The sequence below is a fragment of the Rana temporaria genome, chromosome 4 (assembly GCF_905171775.1).
Source record: "Rana temporaria chromosome 4, aRanTem1.1, whole genome shotgun sequence".
Lineage (NCBI taxonomy): Eukaryota > Metazoa > Chordata > Amphibia > Anura > Ranidae > Rana > Rana temporaria.
The window spans coordinates 387,112,483-387,133,498 of NC_053492.1; the positions used below are offsets into that span (position 1 = coordinate 387,112,483).

General features: G+C 47.0%; 1 protein-coding gene across 1 annotated transcript in view; it reads right to left on the bottom strand.

Annotated features, from left to right (window-relative positions):
- ACOXL (acyl-CoA oxidase like) overlaps positions 1-21,016 on the bottom strand; it is a 456,283-nt gene that overhangs the window by 121,707 nt on the left and 313,560 nt on the right. Inside the window, exon 15 of the mRNA XM_040351094.1 lies at positions 171-282. Coding sequence (XP_040207028.1) covers positions 171-282 — 112 coding nt within the window. The remainder of the gene's footprint in view (positions 1-170; positions 283-21,016) is intronic.

Here is a 21,016-nt window from a genome sequence, read left to right on the forward strand (position 1 = left end):
GTTACATAAAACAATGTTTGAATATCAGAGATGTGTTTACGCCAGAACAGACAGACTGATATGCTAAGTCATTAAAAGGTTACTTATTAGGTAACATACGCAGACCTGGCATTGCTATTAGGAATTATTACTCAATCCTATTTTGCACAATGAAGAGATTATTTGGTTACCTTGTGGTAGAGTCTGGCAGCTAACCCACGTTGAAGTACTCTCTCCCGAAAATTGACGGCTTTCAAGAAGAACACCAAGCTACTGATCTTATCTGAACTTAATGCCAAGAAGCTATGAGGAAAAAAAACAAAACAAGACCATGCATAAATTTACATGAACTGTAAGTCAATGCATATACTGTATATAAATTAATACATCTACTTCCCTGTGCAACCTTTAGAGCTCTGCAATCAAAATGACTACTAATTTAAATACTTTCACCAACAAACCAACTTCATAATTGGGCAAAAGTATTGCTTAAAAGTGTGACGGAAGTCACCTTGGGCGGGGGGCCCGTGGAACCAAGCTTACCTTAGAGAGGTCAGGAAACAAATTTTTCAGCTCCCCAGGCCACTTTTATGTGTAAGACAAGCTGTGTCTATTAGGGGCACAGGGTGACCGAGAAGCCCAGTCTGGTCTGCCCAAACCAAACTCACAGCACAACCACACCGGTCTCATCATTTTGTTTTACTCCTGTTATCCTGGGTCTTATATGTGTAGTTTGTGTTAAAAGTTGGAGAGGCTCCTTCACCTGGGACAGTAATATTTATTAACAATATTGTGACAGTAACAGTCCCATTTAGCATCTGTTCCAACTCCTTTTTCTTCACTGGGATACCGGCCCCTGAATCAGCCAGGTTGTCTATGTTTAGAACACTGACATTGGACATTACATTGCTGTCACTGGCCATACAGCATTACGTTGCTCAGGTATAAAGTGTGACCTCCGTACCATGTTCCTAAGGTACAGGGCAGCCACACTTCTTCCAGCCGGGCCTATGGGGTTGATGCCGGTCAATAACGCTACCCCCCCTCTTTACTGTTTGTATTATGCATGTTGCAAGCATGAAGACCAGAGGTTGAGTAAGAAAGGGGAAAGTTTCCTCACGTGCCCTTCCCACTGACAAAGTTGGCTGCCTGCCTAGTTTTTATTTATAAGATTTGTTGAAATGTTTGAATGTACCTGTGCCTCATATTACTGGATGTACAGTTTACCCCGCCCTGTGTCTCTATGCAAACAAGGAGGGGAGATTGACGCCAGGAATATATATACTTGTTAGAACAACACACTCCTGCGCTAGAGTCACCTGACTGTGTAGTGTCACAGGGGCCTGGTCAAATCATGGATAATCTCATAGATGCCTTGCACCCTCTAGGACTGGGGTTGGTCCTGAGAGTGCTGTGAGAATAGAAAAAGAAAAGAGGGCGCACTGGCCTAGTGCATTATCCAACAGATTTATTAAAAGATATGAATAAAATCATAAAGATGTCTACGCAAAAACATAAGTTAAAAACACGCTCGTCAGGTCACACGCGTGGCTTTCTCCCATCGGTTGTTCGAATCACGAACCTTGACGTTTGGAGAAATCAGATTCGGTGATTCGAGCAACCGATGAGAGATAGCCACACATGTGGCCTGACGAGCGTGTTTTTAACTTATGTTTGTGAGTAGACATCTTTATGATTGTATTCATATCTTTTAATAAATCTGTTGGGTAATGCACTAGGCCCCTGCGCCCTCTATTATTTTTCTATATACTGTATATTGGATTGGAATAAATACTTATAGAGCGCCGAATGCGAGTTGTGAAACTCGTGTCTAAGCGCTTACCAACAAGCTGGGGGTATTCAGTTCCCAAGACCAAAAAGAAGAAACTAGGACATCTAAGTAAAAGAGGGGAACAGACAAGAAATACACAGAAATATAAAAAGAAGGGGGGGGGGGGGATGTCAGGGCACAAAAAGCCTATCCCTACTCCCTGACCATGGACCGCAGCCTGGGATTAAGGCAGCGTCCTGCTAAGGGCTTGGAAGGCCAAGTCTCTATCTGTAGGCTTGTGAAAAAAGAAGTGTTTTCAAGCCCTTACGGAAGGCCATCAAGGAGGAGGATGCTCGGAGCTGATGAGGGAGCTGGTTCCAAAGAGAGTTCCCCAGTGTTTGGAGCCGGCGGCCACCTTTTGAAGCTGATCGACTAGATTTAATAATTGCTAACAGGGCGTCAGTCAGTCAGTATATACTTGTGTCTGTTCTTCAATAAAAGTCTTATGTTTCTTACCACCCTACACTGAGTTATGGCTAGTGACTGGGTGCGCTGGGAACATATAATCACTGGGTTATAGGGTATCTGAAGCAAGGCAGCAGTAACGGCGATCTACTGAGTACCGGCATCCGTCACAAAAAGTATGCATGTTTTTTCTTGCTCACAGTGAAAAATTAAGTGGTAGAAAATACTTCTTACTTTCAAAATTGATACAGTAACAGTAGCTAATGTTATTTCTATAAACGTAAACACAACAAAAAAAGTTATAAAGGGTTTAACCCTAAATGTATTTAAGAAGCGAAAGCCTACACACCTGTTTATGGCTTTCCCCTTAGTTAACCCAAGTGCTAAGAAGACACCTGGTTGTGCTCCCTCCTTGAGCCAAGCTGCGCGCATCCATAGCCACAAACAGCATCACCAAGACACACCCCTGCACCCACCTCCCTACAGTTTGACTGATGGTAGCTGGAGCCTATCGCTCTGCTGCCCTCAGCGTCTGCTGAAGATCCAACCAGTTTGGGGAGCTGAGCTGACTGATCCTAGTCCTTGCGGCCATGACATGGACAAAGTGGTACGCTGTACTCCATATCTGCGACCAAGAAGAAGCTTTTCTAAAAACATTGTTTATTCAATCGATAAACTTTATATATGATTTGACATGACGGTGCAAAGATTCATAATAACTAATCACACTGAAATATTTGAAATTTAGGAATGAAGTATCAGAGTTTACTACCACTTTAATTACGGGTATAGCGCCAATAAGTTACATAGCACTTTACATCTATTGTACATCCACATCAGTCCCTGCCCTTAAGGAGCTTCAAATTTAAGGTCCTTACCTCACATGTGTACATACACATTGTAGGGTTAGTTTAGACTGGAGTCAATTAATCTGTCTTGGGAACGTGGAAGGAAACCCACACAAGCACAGCAAGAATATGCAAACTCAATACAGGTAGTATCATGGTTGGTAGCACTAACCATTAGGCCAATGTGCTGCCCATATTTAATGCAACATTAACCATTTGCTGACCAGCTGCCATCATTATACTATGGCAGGTCTGCTCGGTCCCGCAAACCACCTTAGCTGTACGTTGGACAAGTTAACAGCTATAGCCTGTGCGCTAGAATGGTTTAGATCAGGGGTCTTCAAACTGTGGCCCTCCAGTTGTTCAGGAACTACAATTACCATCATGCCTAGTCATGTCTATGAATGAGTTTTACAATGTCTCATGGGATGTATAGTTCCGCAACAGCTGGAGGGCTGTGGTTTGAAGATCCCTGGTTTAGATCAAAGCATATTCATGTGTTAGAATGGCCAAGTCAAAGTCCAGACCTAAATCCAATTGAGAATATGTGGCAAGACTTGAAAACTGCTGTTCACAGACGCTCTCCATCCAATCTGACAGAGCTTGAGCTATTTTGCAAAGAAGAATTGGCAAACATTTCCCTCTCTAGACGTGCAAAGTTGGTATAGACATCCTCAAAAAGGCTTGCAGCTGTAATTGGAGCAAAAGGTGGTTCTAAAAAGTATTGACTCAGGGGGGCTGAATACAAATCCACGCCACACTTTTCACATATTTATTTGTAAAAAAAATTGAAAAACCATTTATCATTTTCCTTCTACTTCACACGATATTTATTCATAAATCAGATTTCTTTGTTCCTGATACATGCTGGAGGTGCCTGTCAACACCTGTGACGATGGGGTTGATGTACTAAAGGCACATAGACTGTACACTTTACAAGTACAGTTGCACTTAATTTCCCCAGAGCTTAGCGAATGTGGCGATTACCCAATCAGGTGCAAGGAAAATGTAAAAAAAAATGTTTTTGCTTGCACATGATTGGATGATCGAAATCAACAGAGCTTCACCACATTCATTAAGCTATGGGAAAATGAGTGCAACTGCTCTTGCAAAGTGCGAAGTCTATTTGCCTTTAGTAAATTAACCCCGATATTTCATATTTGGGGAGCTATAATGCCCTGTTTCCACTGAGCGGATCGGTTTGTACGGTTCAGTACAGTATGCTATTTTGGGTGTTTCCATTATGAAAACGGCCCATACAAACGAACCATACCATACCATTCTGGGTCCTGCTTCAGATGTGGGGCCATTGAAAATGGTACGGTTCGGTTAGGGCGGAGCTACTAAGTGAGTGAGTAAGTAACTTGTATAGCACTACAAATGCGAACTAAATCGCCTCAAGGCACTTATTTCCATCCGGTGTCGTCCTTATCCTTCAGAAGAGGTGGGTCTTACGTTTTTTCCTGAAGGCCCGATGGTTTTCTTCCATGCGGATGTTTGTGGGAAGAGCGTTCCATAGCCGCGGTCCTTGGACTGCAAATCTTCGCTCTCCCCTAGATTTGTAGTAGGATTTGGGTATGTGGAGGAGGTTTTGGTTAGTTAATCGAAGAATGCGATTGGTGGTGTCGTTTTTTTTTTCTCACATAAGTATTGCGGGGCCTTTCCTTGTGTACATTTGTGGGTGAGGCAGAGGGTCTTGAATGTCACCCGATCCTTTATGGTGAGCCAATGGAGCGTCCTCAGGGATGGGGTGATTGATTCCCAGGGTTTTTTCCCCGTTACCAGTCTGGCTGTCGTGTTCTGGACGACCTGTAGGCGCGAAATCTGGTATTTAGGTAGTCCTAAGTAGTACTGGCTTCACACAATACATTTCACTGATTGGTGGACACGCTAGGCATTTTTTCGAAACTCTGCATGGCCCCTGACGGTTCGATTTGCAGTGGAAACGCTCACCAGAATAGACCAGACCATCTAAAGCCTCGTACACACGATAGGTTAACCAGAGGACAAGGGTCTGAAGGACCGTTTTCATCGGTCAAAACCGATCGTGTGTGGGCCCCATAGGTTATTTATCCTTCGGTTAAAAAAAAGACAACTTGCTTTAAAATGTAACTGATGGATTGCTAACCGATAGGTCAAAACCGATCGTTAGTATGCAAAACCAGCGGTTCAAAAATCCATACATGCTCAGAATCAAGTCGACGCATGCTTGGAAGCATTGAACTTCGTTTTTTTCAGCACGTCATTGTGTTTTACGTCACCGCGTTCTGACACGATCGGTTATTTAACATATGGTGTGTAGGCGTGACGGAACATCAGTCAGCTTCATCGGTTAACCTATGACAACGGTCCTTTAGACCGTTGTCCTCTGGTTAACCTATCGTGTGTACGAGGCTTAACTGTTCCAAACTATACCGACCCGAACCGATACGCTCAGTGGAAACGAGGCATTAGATAATCTCCTGGGACCAAGACACCACAGAAACTTTATTAGCCATATGGTCCACATGGGTGTATTTCAGATCCTCTGCAGCCTTTGTATCCTTTCTTGATAACAGGTTTATCTGGAAAGGGAGGGTCCTAAACTTTATTGTCAAGAAATAACAATGAATGGTATTTACTAACAGTATGTAAGGCTTTTGAAAATGTATACTTGTATACCTGATGCTCCTCCATTCTACTTTTTTCTCTATATTGCTAAAATGTAATATAACAAATTAAATATAAAAGTATGACATATACTAATCAAATGTGTAATAAAGACGATAAACTATTATGCCTGTTATTCTGTTTCCAAAGCCAGTTGTTGTACAATGACACAGCAATGTTCATTCAACAGTTAATAGGAAGGAAACGCTTTTAGAAACAGTGTTGACTGGCTAATAAGGTGACCCTAGGTAACCCTGAAAGCAAGGCACCATTTCTATAGATGTTACAGTGAAGATAGTGGTCAAGAAAACAGACTAACAGGCTGCAGTTCAGGTAAGGACAAGACAGGTAATCAATCTTTGTTATGAAGAATTTAGAAAGTCACCCCACCCACTGAGCTCAGCTTCCTCTCAGAATCACCTTCTGTCCTCAGGTGGAACAGAAGTAGAATTTTACTGGCGCCAAGCCAAAGAAATTGCAGTGTCAAAATGCAAAGATACACACCATAAATATACTGAATACATCATTCCACACAATAAAAAACAGAAGTTTGAGGTGATCCTTATACTGTATGTACATTACGTTCATTACATCATACCTGATAATGGAGTGTGACAATTCTGTACAAAACCTGATGAATATGTAACCACAACAATTGACAAATGCAACATGACAAACGAGGGGCTACCTTGTGTTTTCTTTTCACTGGTGCTACAACTATACAGTAAGGCCCCGTACACACGACCGAGGAACTTGACGTGCCAAACACATCGAGTTCCTCGTCGAGTTCAGTGTGGAAGCCGGCAAGGAACTCGGCGGGCCGACTTTTCCCATTGACTAACGAGAAAATAGAGAACATGTTCTCTTTCCGGCCCGACGAGTTCCTCGTCGGCTTTCTCGCTGAAAAGTGTACACACGACCGAGTTTCTCGCCAGAATCCAGCTCCGACCGAGTTTCTGGCTGAATTCTGCCGAGAAACTCGGTCGTGTGTACGGGGCCTGAAACCTTGGTTTGAGAGTAACTTGGTCTGAGAGTGTTTTGCAAGACAAGCACACTTTTTTAATGAATTTTGACTTGATAAATGAGGGATGTCTTCATATACAAGTAGCGTCATGTCACAACTGAGTAAAAAAGAGAAGAGAGTCGCCTCCAAGTGTAGCAATATGGTTACATTTAATGAAGGTACAACATTTAGCAACTCACATGGTTGAAGATTAAAACAGGCACATCTAAGTATGCAGGCATCTGGGGTAAAGCTGTCCACATAGACTGTTCTCCACACCGCCATCATCCCTTCCATCCCTTCCACGCTGGGCTCCGCGAGCGCTTCAAGCCTTTCAGATCGCTCTACTACAGGGTAGTCTTCTTAGTCACAACAGCAGACTAACAGCGATGAGAGTCGGCAGTGCGGAGGATGGTCTATGTGGACAGCTTTACCCTGGATTCCTGCATACTTAGAGGGGAATGTTTTAATCATCAAACATGTGAGTTGCTAAGGCCAGGTTCACACCTATGCGAATTTAATGTGTGTTTCCCCGCATTCAATTCGCATAGCAGAAGAATGTGACTGGCTCTCTATGGAGCCAGTTCACATATCTCCGCAGCGAGTCCGGTGCGGTGTGCCGGAAAAAGGGATTTTTAATACAGCTTACCTGTAAAATCCTTTTCTTGGAGTACATCACGGGACACAGAGCGGCATATTCATTACTATATGGGTTATATGGAGTACCTTCAGGTGTTGACACTGGCAATCTCAAACAGGAAATGCCCCTCCCTATATAACCCCCTCCCATAGGAGGAGTACCTCAGTTTTGTAGCAAGCAGTATGCCTCCCAAAATGGTCCCCAAAAAGAGGGGTGGGAGCTCTGTGTCCCGTGATGTACTCCAAGAAAAGGATTTTACAGGTAAGCTGTATTAAAAATCCCTTTTTCTTTATCGTACATCACGGGACACAGAGCGGCATATTCATTACTATATGGGATGTCCCAAAGCAATGCTCACAATGAGGGGAGGGAGAACATCTCCAAGACAAAAGGATTTAATTTAGAGAATACTCAAATCATAATAAATCCAACTTAGTTGAGAAAAATAATCTTAAATTTTAAATTTAACTCAAAAAAGAGGAGCCCCCGGATTCCGAGGGTCTCAAACTGCAGCCTGCAGCACTGCCTGCCCAAAGGCTGTATCAGAATTCCTTCTTACGTCCAACTGGTAGAACTTTGTAAACGTGTGGACAGAAGACCAGGTTGCCGCCTTGCAAACTTGAGCCATAGAGATCTGGTGGTGTGCTGCCCAGGAGGCGCCCATGGCCCTAGTAGAATGAGCCTTTAATGATACTGGAGGAGGCAACCCTTTCAAGCCGTAGGCCTGAGTGATTAATTGCTTAATCCACCTAGAAATGGTGGACTTTGCAGCTGCCTGCCCCTTCTTGGGCCCATCCGGTAATACGAACAGCACATCTGTTTTCCGGATCTTCTTTGTAGCTTTAAGATAGGCCTTCATGGCCCTGACGATATCCAAGGTATGCAGCAACCCTTCCTTTCTGGAAGTAGGTTTAGGGAAGAAGGATGGTAATACCAAATCCTGGTTCAAATGAAAACTGGATACAACCTTCGGTAGGAAGGAAGGATGAGGGCGGAGAACGACCCTGTCCTTATGAAAAATAAGATATGGTTCCTTACAGGATAAGGCCGCCAGTTCCGATACTCTTCTTGCGAAAACTATGGCGACCAAAAATACTAACTTTCTTGTCAGTAAAACCAAAGGAATTTCAGCCAACGGCTCAAACGGTTGTTTCTGTAAACTTGACAGAACAAGGTTTAAATCCCACGGGCAAAGCGGGGATTTAACTGGAGGTTTAATACGTAAGACCCCTTGAAGGAAGGTCTTAACCAGCGAGTGGGTGGCCAGCGGCCGCTGAAACCACACTGACAGAGCAGAAATCTGTCCTTTGATTATGCTTAATGCCAATCCTTTATCCACTCCTAGCTGGAGAAAACTTAATACTCTATTGATGGTAAATTTGCGAGAAAGCCATCGCTTGGACTCACACCAGCCTACATAGGCCTTCCAGACCCTGTAATAAATCACCCTAGAGACCGGTTTCCTGGCTCTGATTAGGGTAGAGATTACTTTCTGAGACAGACCTCTACCCCTGAGAATCAGGGATTCAGTTTCCAGGCCGTCAAATTTAGATGCCGTAAGGCAGGGTGGAGGATCGGACCTTGCGATAGCAGGTCTGGCCGTAGAGGAAGAGTCCAAGGGTCTCCCACTACCATCTTTAAGATTAGTGAGTACCATGCCCTTCTGGGCCATGCTGGAGCTACCAGGATGACTGGTATGTGCTCCACCCGGATCCTGCGCCGCAGGCGGGGTAGTAACTGGAGCGGGGGAAACGCATAAAGAAGTTTGAACTGATGCCAAGGGCAAACCAACGCATCGGTTCCGCAGGCCATCGGATCCCTTGAGCGGGACATGAACCTGTCTAGCTTCTTGTTGAGTCTCGATGCCATGATATCCACGTCCGGCACTCCCCATCTTTGGCAGAGTGCTTGAAAGATTTGTGGATGCAGAGACCATTCCCCCGGCAAAAGAGTCTGGCGGCTTAAGAAGTCCGCCTGAAAGTTGTCCACTCCTGGAATGAATATTGCCGATATGCAGGGCACATGAGCCTCTGCCCATAGGAGAATCAAGCTCACCTCTCTCTGAGCGGCTTGACTCCTGGTTCCCCCTTGGTGATTTATGTATGCCACGGCCGTGGCATTGTCTGATTGAATTCTCACCGGGAACCCCTGCAATTTTGACGTCCAAGCCCTGAGGGCTAGTCGAGCAGCTCTGAGCTCCAAGATGTTGATGGGCAACTGCTTCTCTGGCGTTGCCCAAGTACCTTGGCGAGTGCAACCATCCAAAATTGCTCCCCAGCCCGTCAGGCTGGCGTCTGTGGTCACTATCTTCCAAGCCACTGGGCTGAAAGACTTCCCCTTCAGTAGATTCTGAGGGTCTAACCACCAGCACAGACTTTGTCGGACTCTTGATGAGAGCGGCAACGGGATATCCAAGGCCTGCGGCCTTCTGCTCCATGCTGACAGGATGGCTGCCTGCAGGATGCGAGTGTGGCTCTGGGCGTATGGTACCGCCTCGAATGTGGCCACCATCTTGCCTAGTAATCTCATACATAGGCGAATAGTCGGTTCCTTCTTGCTTAGAACCAGTAGGATTAATTCCTTGATGGCTTTGACCTTCCTCAGAGGTAGAAACACTCTTTGTTGTTCTGTGTCTAATCTCATGCCGAGATATTCCAACTGCCTTGTGGGCAGGAAAGCTGACTTTTCTCGATTTAGGACCCAGCCGAACTTCTCGAGGTATTGGACCGTGAGGGCCACTGCTCGCTCCAAGCCGGGAGACGAGTGATCTATGACTAGGAGGTCGTCCAGGTATGCTAGGATCGTGACCCCTTGGATCCTTAGTTTGGCTAGGATTGGAGCTAGGACCTTCGTGAACACCCGGGGGGCCGTAGCCAACCCGAAGGGAAGCGCCACGAATTGGAAGTGACGCGAAGCCACCATGAAGCGTAGATATCTTTGATGTGGCTGATAAATTGGAAGATGAAGGTAGGCATCCTTTATGTCTATGGACGCCATGAAGTCGTCCTTTTGGAGTGTGGTAGCTGCTGACCGCACGGTTTCCATCCGAAATGAGCGGATCTTTAGGTATGTATTTACCATCTTTAGGTCCAAAATTGGCCTGACATCTCCATTGGACTTCGGGATGATGAATAGGTTGGAGTAGAAACCTAGCCCCTGTTCCAGGACTGGTACCTCTACTATTACTTCCTGGGAAAGTAGATGATTTAATGCCGACATTAATGCGGCTCCTTTCTCCGGATCGTTTGGAATCCTCGACTCCTGGAAATGAAGAGGAGGAAACCTTAGGAAATCTAATTTGTAGCCCGTGGCCACGGAAGACCGTACCCACTCGTCTGGAATGCTGGCTTCCCAAACCTCTGAAAAGAGTCGCAGCCTTCCCCCCACCTTCGTGGGTGGGGGCGCCCCTTCATAAGGTCGGCTTGGGGGCTGGGTTTGCTGGTTTGCGAACCCACTGCTTTCTGCCTTTAGCAGCCTGTCCTTGTGATTTGCTGTTGAAGCCGAAGTTTGCTTTCGCAGGAGGCCGTCGATACTGTTTGGCATTAGAGGGCCCCTGCCCAGGGGAGTACTGTCGTTTAAACGCAGGCCCCTGAAACTTCCTCTTAGTTGGCAAGAGAGTACTTTTGCCATTTGAAATGGTTTGAATGTATTTATCTAGGTCTTCTCCGAAGAGTCGTCCTCCATGGAAGGGGAACCCTACCAGGAGCTTCTTGCATGGGGGCTCGGCCTCCCAGCTTTTTAACCATAAGAGTCTTCTCATATGGATAAGGGATAACGATAAACGTGACGCTTGCTGGATAGAATCCTTAATAGCGTCTACTGTAAAACATATGGCCTTAGGGACATCCGAAAATTCTTCTGCCTGCTGGGCAGGAATAAGTTTAAGCATCTGCTTAACCTGATCCGATAATGCTTGAGCAACCCCAATCGCAGCCACAGCTGGCTGTACTACTGCCCCTGCAGTAGTGAAGGAGTTCTTAAGTAGTGCTTCCAAGCGTTTATCAACTGGATCCTTGAATACCTGTATGTTTTCTACAGGGCATGTTAATGATTTGTTAATACATGAGATGGCTGCGTCCACTGCAGGAGTAGCCCATTTCTTGGAAAATTTATCTTCCATAGGATATAGGGCAGAGAATCTTTTAGGTGGTAAGAAGATTTTTCTGGCTTGTTCCAATCTTGGAACAAAACTCCCTCTAGTAGAGGGTGGATCGGAAATACTGCATTGCTTTGAGGCGCCCTCAGTGAGCCCAAAGCTGAAACCGTAGATACCTGGAGATCTGGTACTGGCAAGTTGAATGCATTTATGGACCAAGTCCGTTAAGGCTTGAGTCCACCAGCTCTCCCCTTGGGAGACTGCTCCAGACTCCTCTGTATCCGGATCTTCGATCCCTGAACCTACTTGGTCCTCGTCCAAGAGGTCGTCCAATTCCCCTGAGGAAAGGACCTCCTCTTCTGAGGGTCTGCACTCGGGCGACGGAGATCTAATCCGTTTACTGCCCCGCATAGCTGTGGCTATCATTTTTCCCATTCTTTTCTCCATCTCTCTTAAAGAGGTGAGTAATACCTCGTCCGTGACCATCTTAGGGTTGGACTGACCAGCGCCAGCTCCAGCCCCAGATCCCGATGGCCCCAAGGCTCCCTGTGGGGAAAGCAGCGGCATAACTTTGTCCGAGACCTTAGACTCTCCGGATGCCATGGTACAATACCAAGGTACACCTGCTACCTATTGGTATTTGGAACTATAAAAGTTAATTGCCCAAACACCTGTTTGGGGGATAAAAAATGCTTCCTCTCCCCTAGATGACTTTTTTTTTTTTTTTTGTTTTTGTTTCAAATCCAGGAAAGAAAAAACATTCTGTCCCCCTGAGTAGTATTGCAAAGAAAAACTATGAGATGGAAAAGAAAACAGCCTATTTCTAGGCTTGAAAAACAGTCTTCTGAAGACTGCAATATCCTTTCTGGCCACTGTGTGTCCTCGGCGCCCCGTGCTGCCGCTCTGGTCTTTCCTCCCCCGTTCCAAAGTATTGAATGGAACAAACAAGGAAGGGCCGCCCCTTCCTTAAGCCACTGACCCGCCCTTCCCCCCCCCCAGCAATCTCAAACAGGAAATGCCCCTCCCGACAGGGGGGGGGGGGGTTTGGGAGGAAGGGACCTCTCTGTTCCAGCAAACTGCAGCCTGCAGCCTGGAACCATGAGGAGGTCAGCGTTTTGCCTGCTTTGCAGGCTCTGAGGAGGAAGACTGAATGGAGCATCGCCTGGAGGCTTGCAGGTAAGCACAGCTCTCTGACACACACATATATTTTTATATCACACAGGCCCCACTCAATGCTTTTCCAACACTACAAGGGAGGTCACATCTTATGGGGAATAATACATATAGAGCCATCCTATCTTTATGATATGTGACTAGTTTGCCAGATGCAGTGCATAACTTTAGGCATGTCCCCTGTGACCCCCCAGAAAAAAACCTGCTGTCAGGGACTCACCTTCCAAAATCGTCAGCCCAGCATTGGGCTGAGACAGCGGCGTGCATCAGCGGGACGCGCGCGTGCGTCAGCGGCGCGCGCGCGTGCGTCAGCGGCGCGCGCGCGCGCACGTGCGCAGCGGGAGCGCGCGCGTGCACGTGAACCCTCCTTGGCGCCAAAACGCCTTTAAAAGCTCAGTCCTTGCTTCCTGCAAGTTGCTGTCTGATCTGCAGTCCCTGATTGAACTTGAACCTGAGAACCTGCTTACCTGATTTGAACCTCTGATTGAACTTGTGACCCGGCTTGTTTGACCATCCGTACCTCTCCGATCCTGACCTCGGCTTCCATTGACCACCTCTTCTGATTGACCTACCATTGCCAGACCTTCCTGCTTGTACCCTGATTACTCTTCTGCCTGCTGCACCTGATTACCTGAACCATCTGTTGTGACCCGGCTTACCTGACTCCGCTTCCGTCTGTTATCAGTGATCCAATCACCTTCCAGCCTACCCGTCCAGAGGAAGTCAGCACCTGCTTCACCTACCCAGCACGCCGGCACTCCTACCCCGCCAGGCTCCTGAGTCTGCTGTTCCCAATCCGGCAGCTCACGAGCCGGAGCTGTAAGAGAGGCCTTCTCCTACCATCGGGCTCTGGCTACCAGGTACGTGATACATAACAGTATCAGACAGCCATGACAGAGCCCTCAGGAATGGCCCCGGCCATGGAGGAGATTTGCAAACACCTCGCATCCCTCACACAAGCTGTAAAGAACCTACAGGACGGCTACATGCGACTGGAAGGTCAAGTACAGAACCTATCCGGAGACACAGCTTCTACATCCGCTGCCAGATCATCTCCATCGGCCTCTGCTCCATCCGTAGTAATGCTACCGCCCGAACCCAGAGTTCCGATGCCAGAGCGATTCACCGGGGATCGTTCCAAATTCCGGGATTTTCGTAATGCCTGTCAATTATATTTTGCCCTTCAACCAAGGACTTTTTCCCTAGAAGCCACTAAAGTGGGATTTGTGGTTTCTCTTCTTCAAGGAGAGCCCCTAGCTTGGGCACACCGATTATTGGAAGAAAATGGCACCAACACAGAGACTTTACTAGCCTTTTTTCGGGTCATGGCACAAATGTATGATGATCCTCAGCGGACTACCACTGCCGAGGCCGCCCTGCTCGCACTTCAACAAGGCCGCCGAGCAGTGGAGGATTATGTCGCGGACTTTCGCCGCTGGAGTGCGGACACTCAGTGGAACAGCGCAGCTCTGCGACACCAGTTCCGCCTGGGACTTTCAGAGGCCTTAAAAGATGAACTGGCTCGCATCGGGGTTCCTGATACCTTAGAAGATTTGATCGACAAGGCTATTCAGATTGATCGACGCTTACGGGAACGACGGACCGAACGTTCTTCTCATTTAAATCGTCCAGTTTGGGTCACTACCAAAGCACCCATGCCTGCATCCCGATATCAACCACCTGTCTGCCCAAGTCCTGCCAGCTCCCCTCCAGATACTTCTGAGCCTATGCAACTCGGAGTCATGCGACCCACATTGCCTCCAGAAGAACGAGCACGCCGTCGTCAACTGAATCTATGCCTATACTGCGGTGAGCCCGGTCATTACGTCGCCAACTGTCCCACCAAGATGCGTAAGTGCCATTCCTCTGTTTCTCTCAACGTTTCCGCTCTCCCAGTCAATACAAACCACCTTGCTCTCTCTCTGTCTTTTCAGCTCCAAGGAAGAACGATTCCGGTCAACGCAATTATTGACTCCGGGGCCTGCAGCTGCTTCATTGATGCCGCCTTTGCCAACCTACACAATATTCCTCTTCGAAGGAAGAACTTCAAACTTTCCGTTTTTCTAGCTGATGGATCCCACATTAAATCAGGACAAGTAACACAAGAAACCCTTCCTCTACCCGCTACTACTTCCGCTCATCATAAAGAATTATTAATTTTGGATGTGATCTCCTCTCCTCTTTTTCCTGTAATTCTTGGCATTCCCTGGCTCCGGATTCATAACCCTCAGGTTGATTGGTCCTCTGGAACTTTGCGATTTCCTTCTCGGTACTGTCAAGAATATTGTTTACCTAAAGTACCTAGTTTTTCTCCCACTCTGCTATGCCTGAACACCGATCCCAGTTTACTCCAGTCCGTCCCGGAACATTATCACGAGTTCCTCGATGTGTTCAGCAAAAAGGGGGCCGACTCCCTACCACCTCACCGTCCTTATGACTGCCCGATAGAACTGCTTCCTGGGGCTGAGATCCCTTTTGGGCGCATCTTTCCATTATCCGAGAAAGAACAAGATGCTCTGAAAATTTACATTGATGAAAACCTAAACAAGGGATTCATTCGGCCATCCACCTCACCGGCGGGTGCTGGAATATTTTTTGTTGCCAAGAAGGATCAAACCCTTCGCCCATGCATCGACTATCGGGAGCTCAACAACATCACGGTTAAAAACCGATACCCGTTGCCCCTAATACCTGAATTATTCCAAAAACTAAGATCCGCCACCATTTTCACCAAGCTGGACCTGAGGGGGGCTTATAATTTAATTCGCATCAGAGACGGTGATGAGTGGAAAACTGCCTTTCGCACTCGGTATGGCCACTACGAGTACCTCGTCATGCCTTTTGGGTTATGCAACGCTCCTGCTACCTTTCAGCATTTCGTCAACGACGTGTTTAGAGACTTTTTAGACATCTTCGTCATCGTCTACCTGGATGATATACTGGTTTTCTCTGGCTCGTTAGACAAACATCGGGAGCATGTCTGCAGAGTTTTAAACCGGCTCCGCCTGCACGGCTTGTACGCAAAGGCAGAAAAATGCGAATTTGAGTTACACACCATTCAGTTCCTGGGTCTGGTGATCTCCCCGACGGGAATCGAGATGGACCCAAAGAAAGTGTCTGCCATTCTGGACTGGCCAGTACCTCTAGATAAAAAGGGGGTACAAAGATTTATAGGATTTGCGAATTTCTATAGACGCTTTATTAAAGGTTTCTCTTCCATCGTGGCTCCCATTACACAACTCACCAGACAAAATTTCCGTTTCCACTGGAACTCCGAGGCTCAGAAGGCCTTCGACACCTTGAAGGGACTCTTCACTTCTGCTCCGATCCTCAGTCACCCCAACCCGGTTCTACCTTTTCTCCTTGAGGTGGATGCTTCTGAAGTCGCTGTAGGGGCCGTTATATCTCAACGACTTGGGAACAAGGACTTAGTACACCCGGTGGGCTTCTTCTCCCGAAAACTCTCCCCTGCGGAGAGAAACTACGACGTAGGTGATCGTGAATTATTGGCCATCAAGGCCGCATTAGAAGAGTGGAGATACCTGTTGGAAGGTGCTGCACATCCAGTACTAATTTATACGGACCATAAAAACCTGGAATATTTAAGAACTGCTAAACGATTGAAACCTCGACAGGCCCGCTGGGCTCTCTTCTTCTCCCGTTTCTGTTTCCACATCACCTACCGTCCTGGATCAAAGAATGTCAAGCCAGACGCTCTGTCCCGAATGTTTGACAACCCAAAGGACACCTCTACCCCTGACACCATTCTTCCAGAAAACAGCTTTCTGCTATTACATGCCGATCTTATATCATTACTTAGAGGAGCGTCATCTGAATCTTCAAAACCTCCCAATATTTCTCTAGAGTCCAGAGATGGATTATTTTGGAAAGGAAGCCAAATTTTTGTATCTGAAAAGACCCGAGTCGAAGTTTTAAAACATCTGCACGATCACCCACTGGCAGGACATTTTGGGGTTCGCAAAACCCTGGAACTAGTACGCCGCACCTTCTGGTGGCCCGGCTTGGAGGATTTTTGCAAGTCCTATATCCGATCTTGCCCTATCTGTAACCGGAACAAGACACCCCGAAACCAAGCTTGGGGCCTACTGAAACCACTACCTGTACCCGATCGACCATGGAAAATGATCGCCATGGATTTTATTGTAGAACTTCCCTGCTCTGAGGGTTGTTCTGTCATTTTTGTGATTGTGGACCGTTTGACCAAAATGGCCCATTTTCTTCCTTTAAAGAATACACCTTCTGCCATTGAGACTGCTCGTGTATTCATTAAAGAAATCGTCAGACTACATGGGGTGCCCTCCAACATCGTGTCAGATAGAGGAGTTCAATTCACCTCTCGGTTCTGGAAAGCTCTCTGCAAGACGCTACAGATTGAACTTGCTCTATCCTCGGCCTATCATCCCCAGACCAATGGGCAAACTGAAAGAACCAATCAGACTTTGGAACAGTACATCAGGTGTTTTACAACGTTCTCCCAAGATGATTGGGTGTCTCTGTTACCCCTAGCAGAATTTGCGTACAATAACGCCAGTCATTCTGCTACGGGGCAATCTCCCTTTTTTGCCAACTATGGTTTCAACTTAACCTTTTTACCAGACTTTCTTTCAGAGTCCTCAGTTCCGGCTGTACAGAGCACTATGGAGTTCCTCAACCGCAATAACCAACTGTTACGGGAGACGGTGACCAAGGCCCAGGCTGACAGTAAGAGGTTCTTTGACAGGAAAAGGAGAGGTGAGCTAGATCTGAGACCGGGAGACCAGGTATGGCTTTCTACGAACAATCTTAGACTAGCCTGTCCATCCAAGAAATTGGGACCAAAATTTTTGGGACCCTTTCCGGTCAAAAGAAAGATCAATACAGTTTCATATGAACTATCCTTATCTGATTCTCTTAAAGTGCATCCTGTGTTCCATGTCTCTTTGTTAAAACCCGCAGTTCCAGATCCTTTTCCTAATAGGGGGTCCAAACCTCCCGAACCGATCCATGTCGATGGCAACGAGGAATTCGTGGTAGAGACTATCCTGGATTGTAGGAAAAGACAAGGACAAAACCAATTCCTGATCAAGTGGAAAGGTTATGGACCAGAAGACAATTCCTGGGAACCCGAAGGTAATATCCATGCCAAAAGACTAATACGTGCATTTTTTCTCGCTCACCCTGACAAAATGGCCCGACTGGGCATCCGGAGGTTGCCCCTTGGGGGGGGGCAATGTCAGGGACTCACCTTCCAAAATCGTCAGCCCAGCATTGGGCTGAGACAGCGGCGTGCATCAGCGGGACGCGCGCGTGCGTCAGCGGCGCACGCGCGCGCACGTGCGCAGCGGGAGCGCGCGCGTGCACGTGAACCCTCCTTGGCGCCAAAACGCCTTTAAAAGCTCAGTCCTTGCTTCCTGCAAGTTGCTGTCTGATCTGCAGTCCCTGATTGAACTTGAACCTGAGAACCTGCTTACCTGATTTGAACCTCTGATTGAACTTGTGACCCGGCTTGTTTGACCATCCGTACCTCTCCGATCCTGACCTCGGCTTCCATTGACCACCTCTTCTGATTGACCTACCATTGCCAGACCTTCCTGCTTGTACCCTGATTACTCTTCTGCCTGCTGCACCTGATTACCTGAACCATCTGTTGTGACCCGGCTTACCTGACTCCGCTTCCGTCTGTTATCAGTGATCCAATCACCTTCCAGCCTACCCGTCCAGAGGAAGTCAGCACCTGCTTCACCTACCCAGCACGCCGGCACTCCTACCCCGCCAGGCTCCTGAGTCTGCTGTTCCCAATCCGGCAGCTCACGAGCCGGAGCTGTAAGAGAGGCCTTCTCCTACCATCGGGCTCTGGCTACCAGGTACGTGATACATAACACCTGCTAAGAACCAAGTTCCGCAAGTTTTCCCCTCACTTACCTGCTCCATGCCGCAGGACTTTGCCAAGCAAGAGGCCCAATCTTCCCCCATCTCCGTGGGGATGTCTAGACCTTCAGGCCCTGGGTTCCTATGAAGGATCCACTGTCCTGGGCCCATATAGCACCCTGGCAACAGAAAACATTAGGCACCCAAAGGTTTCTAAGTTCTGGGCCCAGGGTCCAGCTCTCTAAAAAGAAAAGCATTATGGGCTATACCCCAAGGGTTTGGGGTCCGGTTACTGACCACTTTAGCGCTGAGGCTTTTTTGGACAGAACCGGTAGCTCACCTAATCCCAAGGATGCGGAGGCAAGCTAAACCATGACTAACACCTAAGACACTGGCGTAAAAACTGAGGTACTCCTCCTATGGGAGGGGGTTATATAGGGAGGGGCATTTCCTGTTTGAGATTGCCAGTGTCAACACCTGAAGGTACTCCATATAACCCATATAGTAATGAATATGCCGCTCTGTGTCCCGTGATGTACGATAAAGAAAAACGTGTGCTTTTTTGGTGCGTTTTAGGTTCAATTTCTGCCCAAAATTCGGCCTGAAATCGGACCTGAACCGGTGAACCAGCATGAATATGGGCCACAATGTTGATTTTGGGTCGGCATTGTCTCGAATCTTGAAGTTGGTATGAGACACTGATTATTAAGTTTGCCTGCATGACACCAGTTCTGTAGTAATATCTATTCACATTTAGGCTTTAGTAGGGCTCGAGAAATTTGACAAAGCCTTTAAAAACTGTACCCAGCATTGAAGATAATCTACAGAATGGAAAACAGAGAAAGGTTTGCTTTGTGTCACCAAGGTATGACACCACGTGGAAATCTTTTATTTGCACCTTCAAGGGGAATATAAGAAATATAAGGAACAAAATTCAAAATACAAACAACCTACAAATCCACAACTTTGCCCTGAGCTACATTACCAACCTTGTCTCAAAATACCAACCAAACCTATTTCTTCATTCCTTTCAAGACTTCCAGCTCTCGAGCTCCTTTGTCAACTCCTCCCATGCTCATCTCTAGGATGTCTCTAGAGCCCCTCCCATCCTCTGGAAATCCTTTCCCCAATTTTTTAGACTACTCTGTCCACCTTTAGATGATCCCTGAAAATCCATTTCTTCAGGGAAGCCTATTCTGCCTCTAACTAAAACTGTACTTTTACCTTCTCCATCAGCGCATCCCTAACTGTATTACCTTTTGTATTACTTGACCCTACCTTTTAGATTGGAAGCTCTAACAAGCAGAGCCCTCTGATCTCTGTTCTATTGAATTGTATTGTAACTATCTCTACCAATGTTGTAAAGCTCTGTGCAAACTGTTGGTGCCATATAAATCCTGTAGAATAATAATAAAACATTGCATATCTTTCTTGCAATGCACTCACAAAGGTCCCGTTTATGTGCCAGGCTCATGTGTTATGACCCACCAAAGATGGATGCAATCATAGCTTGCATAAACTGACTTTTTGCACAATCCTGAGGTGAGGATGCCTCAGTTGACTCTTCCTGTTCTAACTTTGGTTGCTAAAGAAGTGTACATGTAAATGGGTTGATAGTATTAGGACTGAGCCTACTTCAAAATGTCACAACTTGGCAACATAAGGCTAGAGGTATGCTGAAATTAACTGAGAAGTAATTAGAAGGGCTGCAAAGCACTAATCTAAGCCAATATAATAAAAACAATAGTACTATTCACTTGTTGTTTTAGACATATATTTCCTGAATATATATCTAGAAATAGGTGTACAATGCACTTGTTGTTATAGACATATGCTGTACTTATCGGCATATGACACGCACCCTTTTCCCCTTAAAATAAGGGGAAAATCTTGGGTGCATGTTATACACCGAACTGCTGCCTCGGAGGGGAAGGAGGAAACGAGATAGACAGAGCCGGATGTCCTGTGTACTCGGCTCCTCTCGCAGTCACACCCAGTCCCGCCTCCCACCATTGGTCGGTGTTCTATCCATCATATGAGGCGGACCAAAGAGAGGGACTGGGAGGGACAGGGCGGGACTGCGAGATGAGCCGAGTACACGGGACATCTGGCTCTGTCTATATCGGCGGCAACTGTTTCCTCCTCGGCAGGAGGATGTGTGGGCAAGGCTGCAGATGGACACTGTTGGGAGCAAGGTTGCAGGTGGACACTGTTGGGGGTAAGGCTGCAGATGCACACTGTTGGGGGCAAGGCTGCAGATGGACACTGTTGGGGGGCAAGGCTGCAGATGCACACTGTTGGGGGCAAGGCTGCAGATGGACACTGTTGGGGGCCAAGGCTGCAGATGCACACTTTTGGGGGCAAGGCTGCAGATGCACACTGTTGGGGGCAAGGCTGCAGATACACACTGTTGGGGGCAAGGCTGCAGGTGGACACTGATCATTCTGCAATGATGGGCAAGGCTACAGATGGACACTGATTAGGCTGCATTGATGGGCATTTAAAATATACGTTTTTTTCCTTA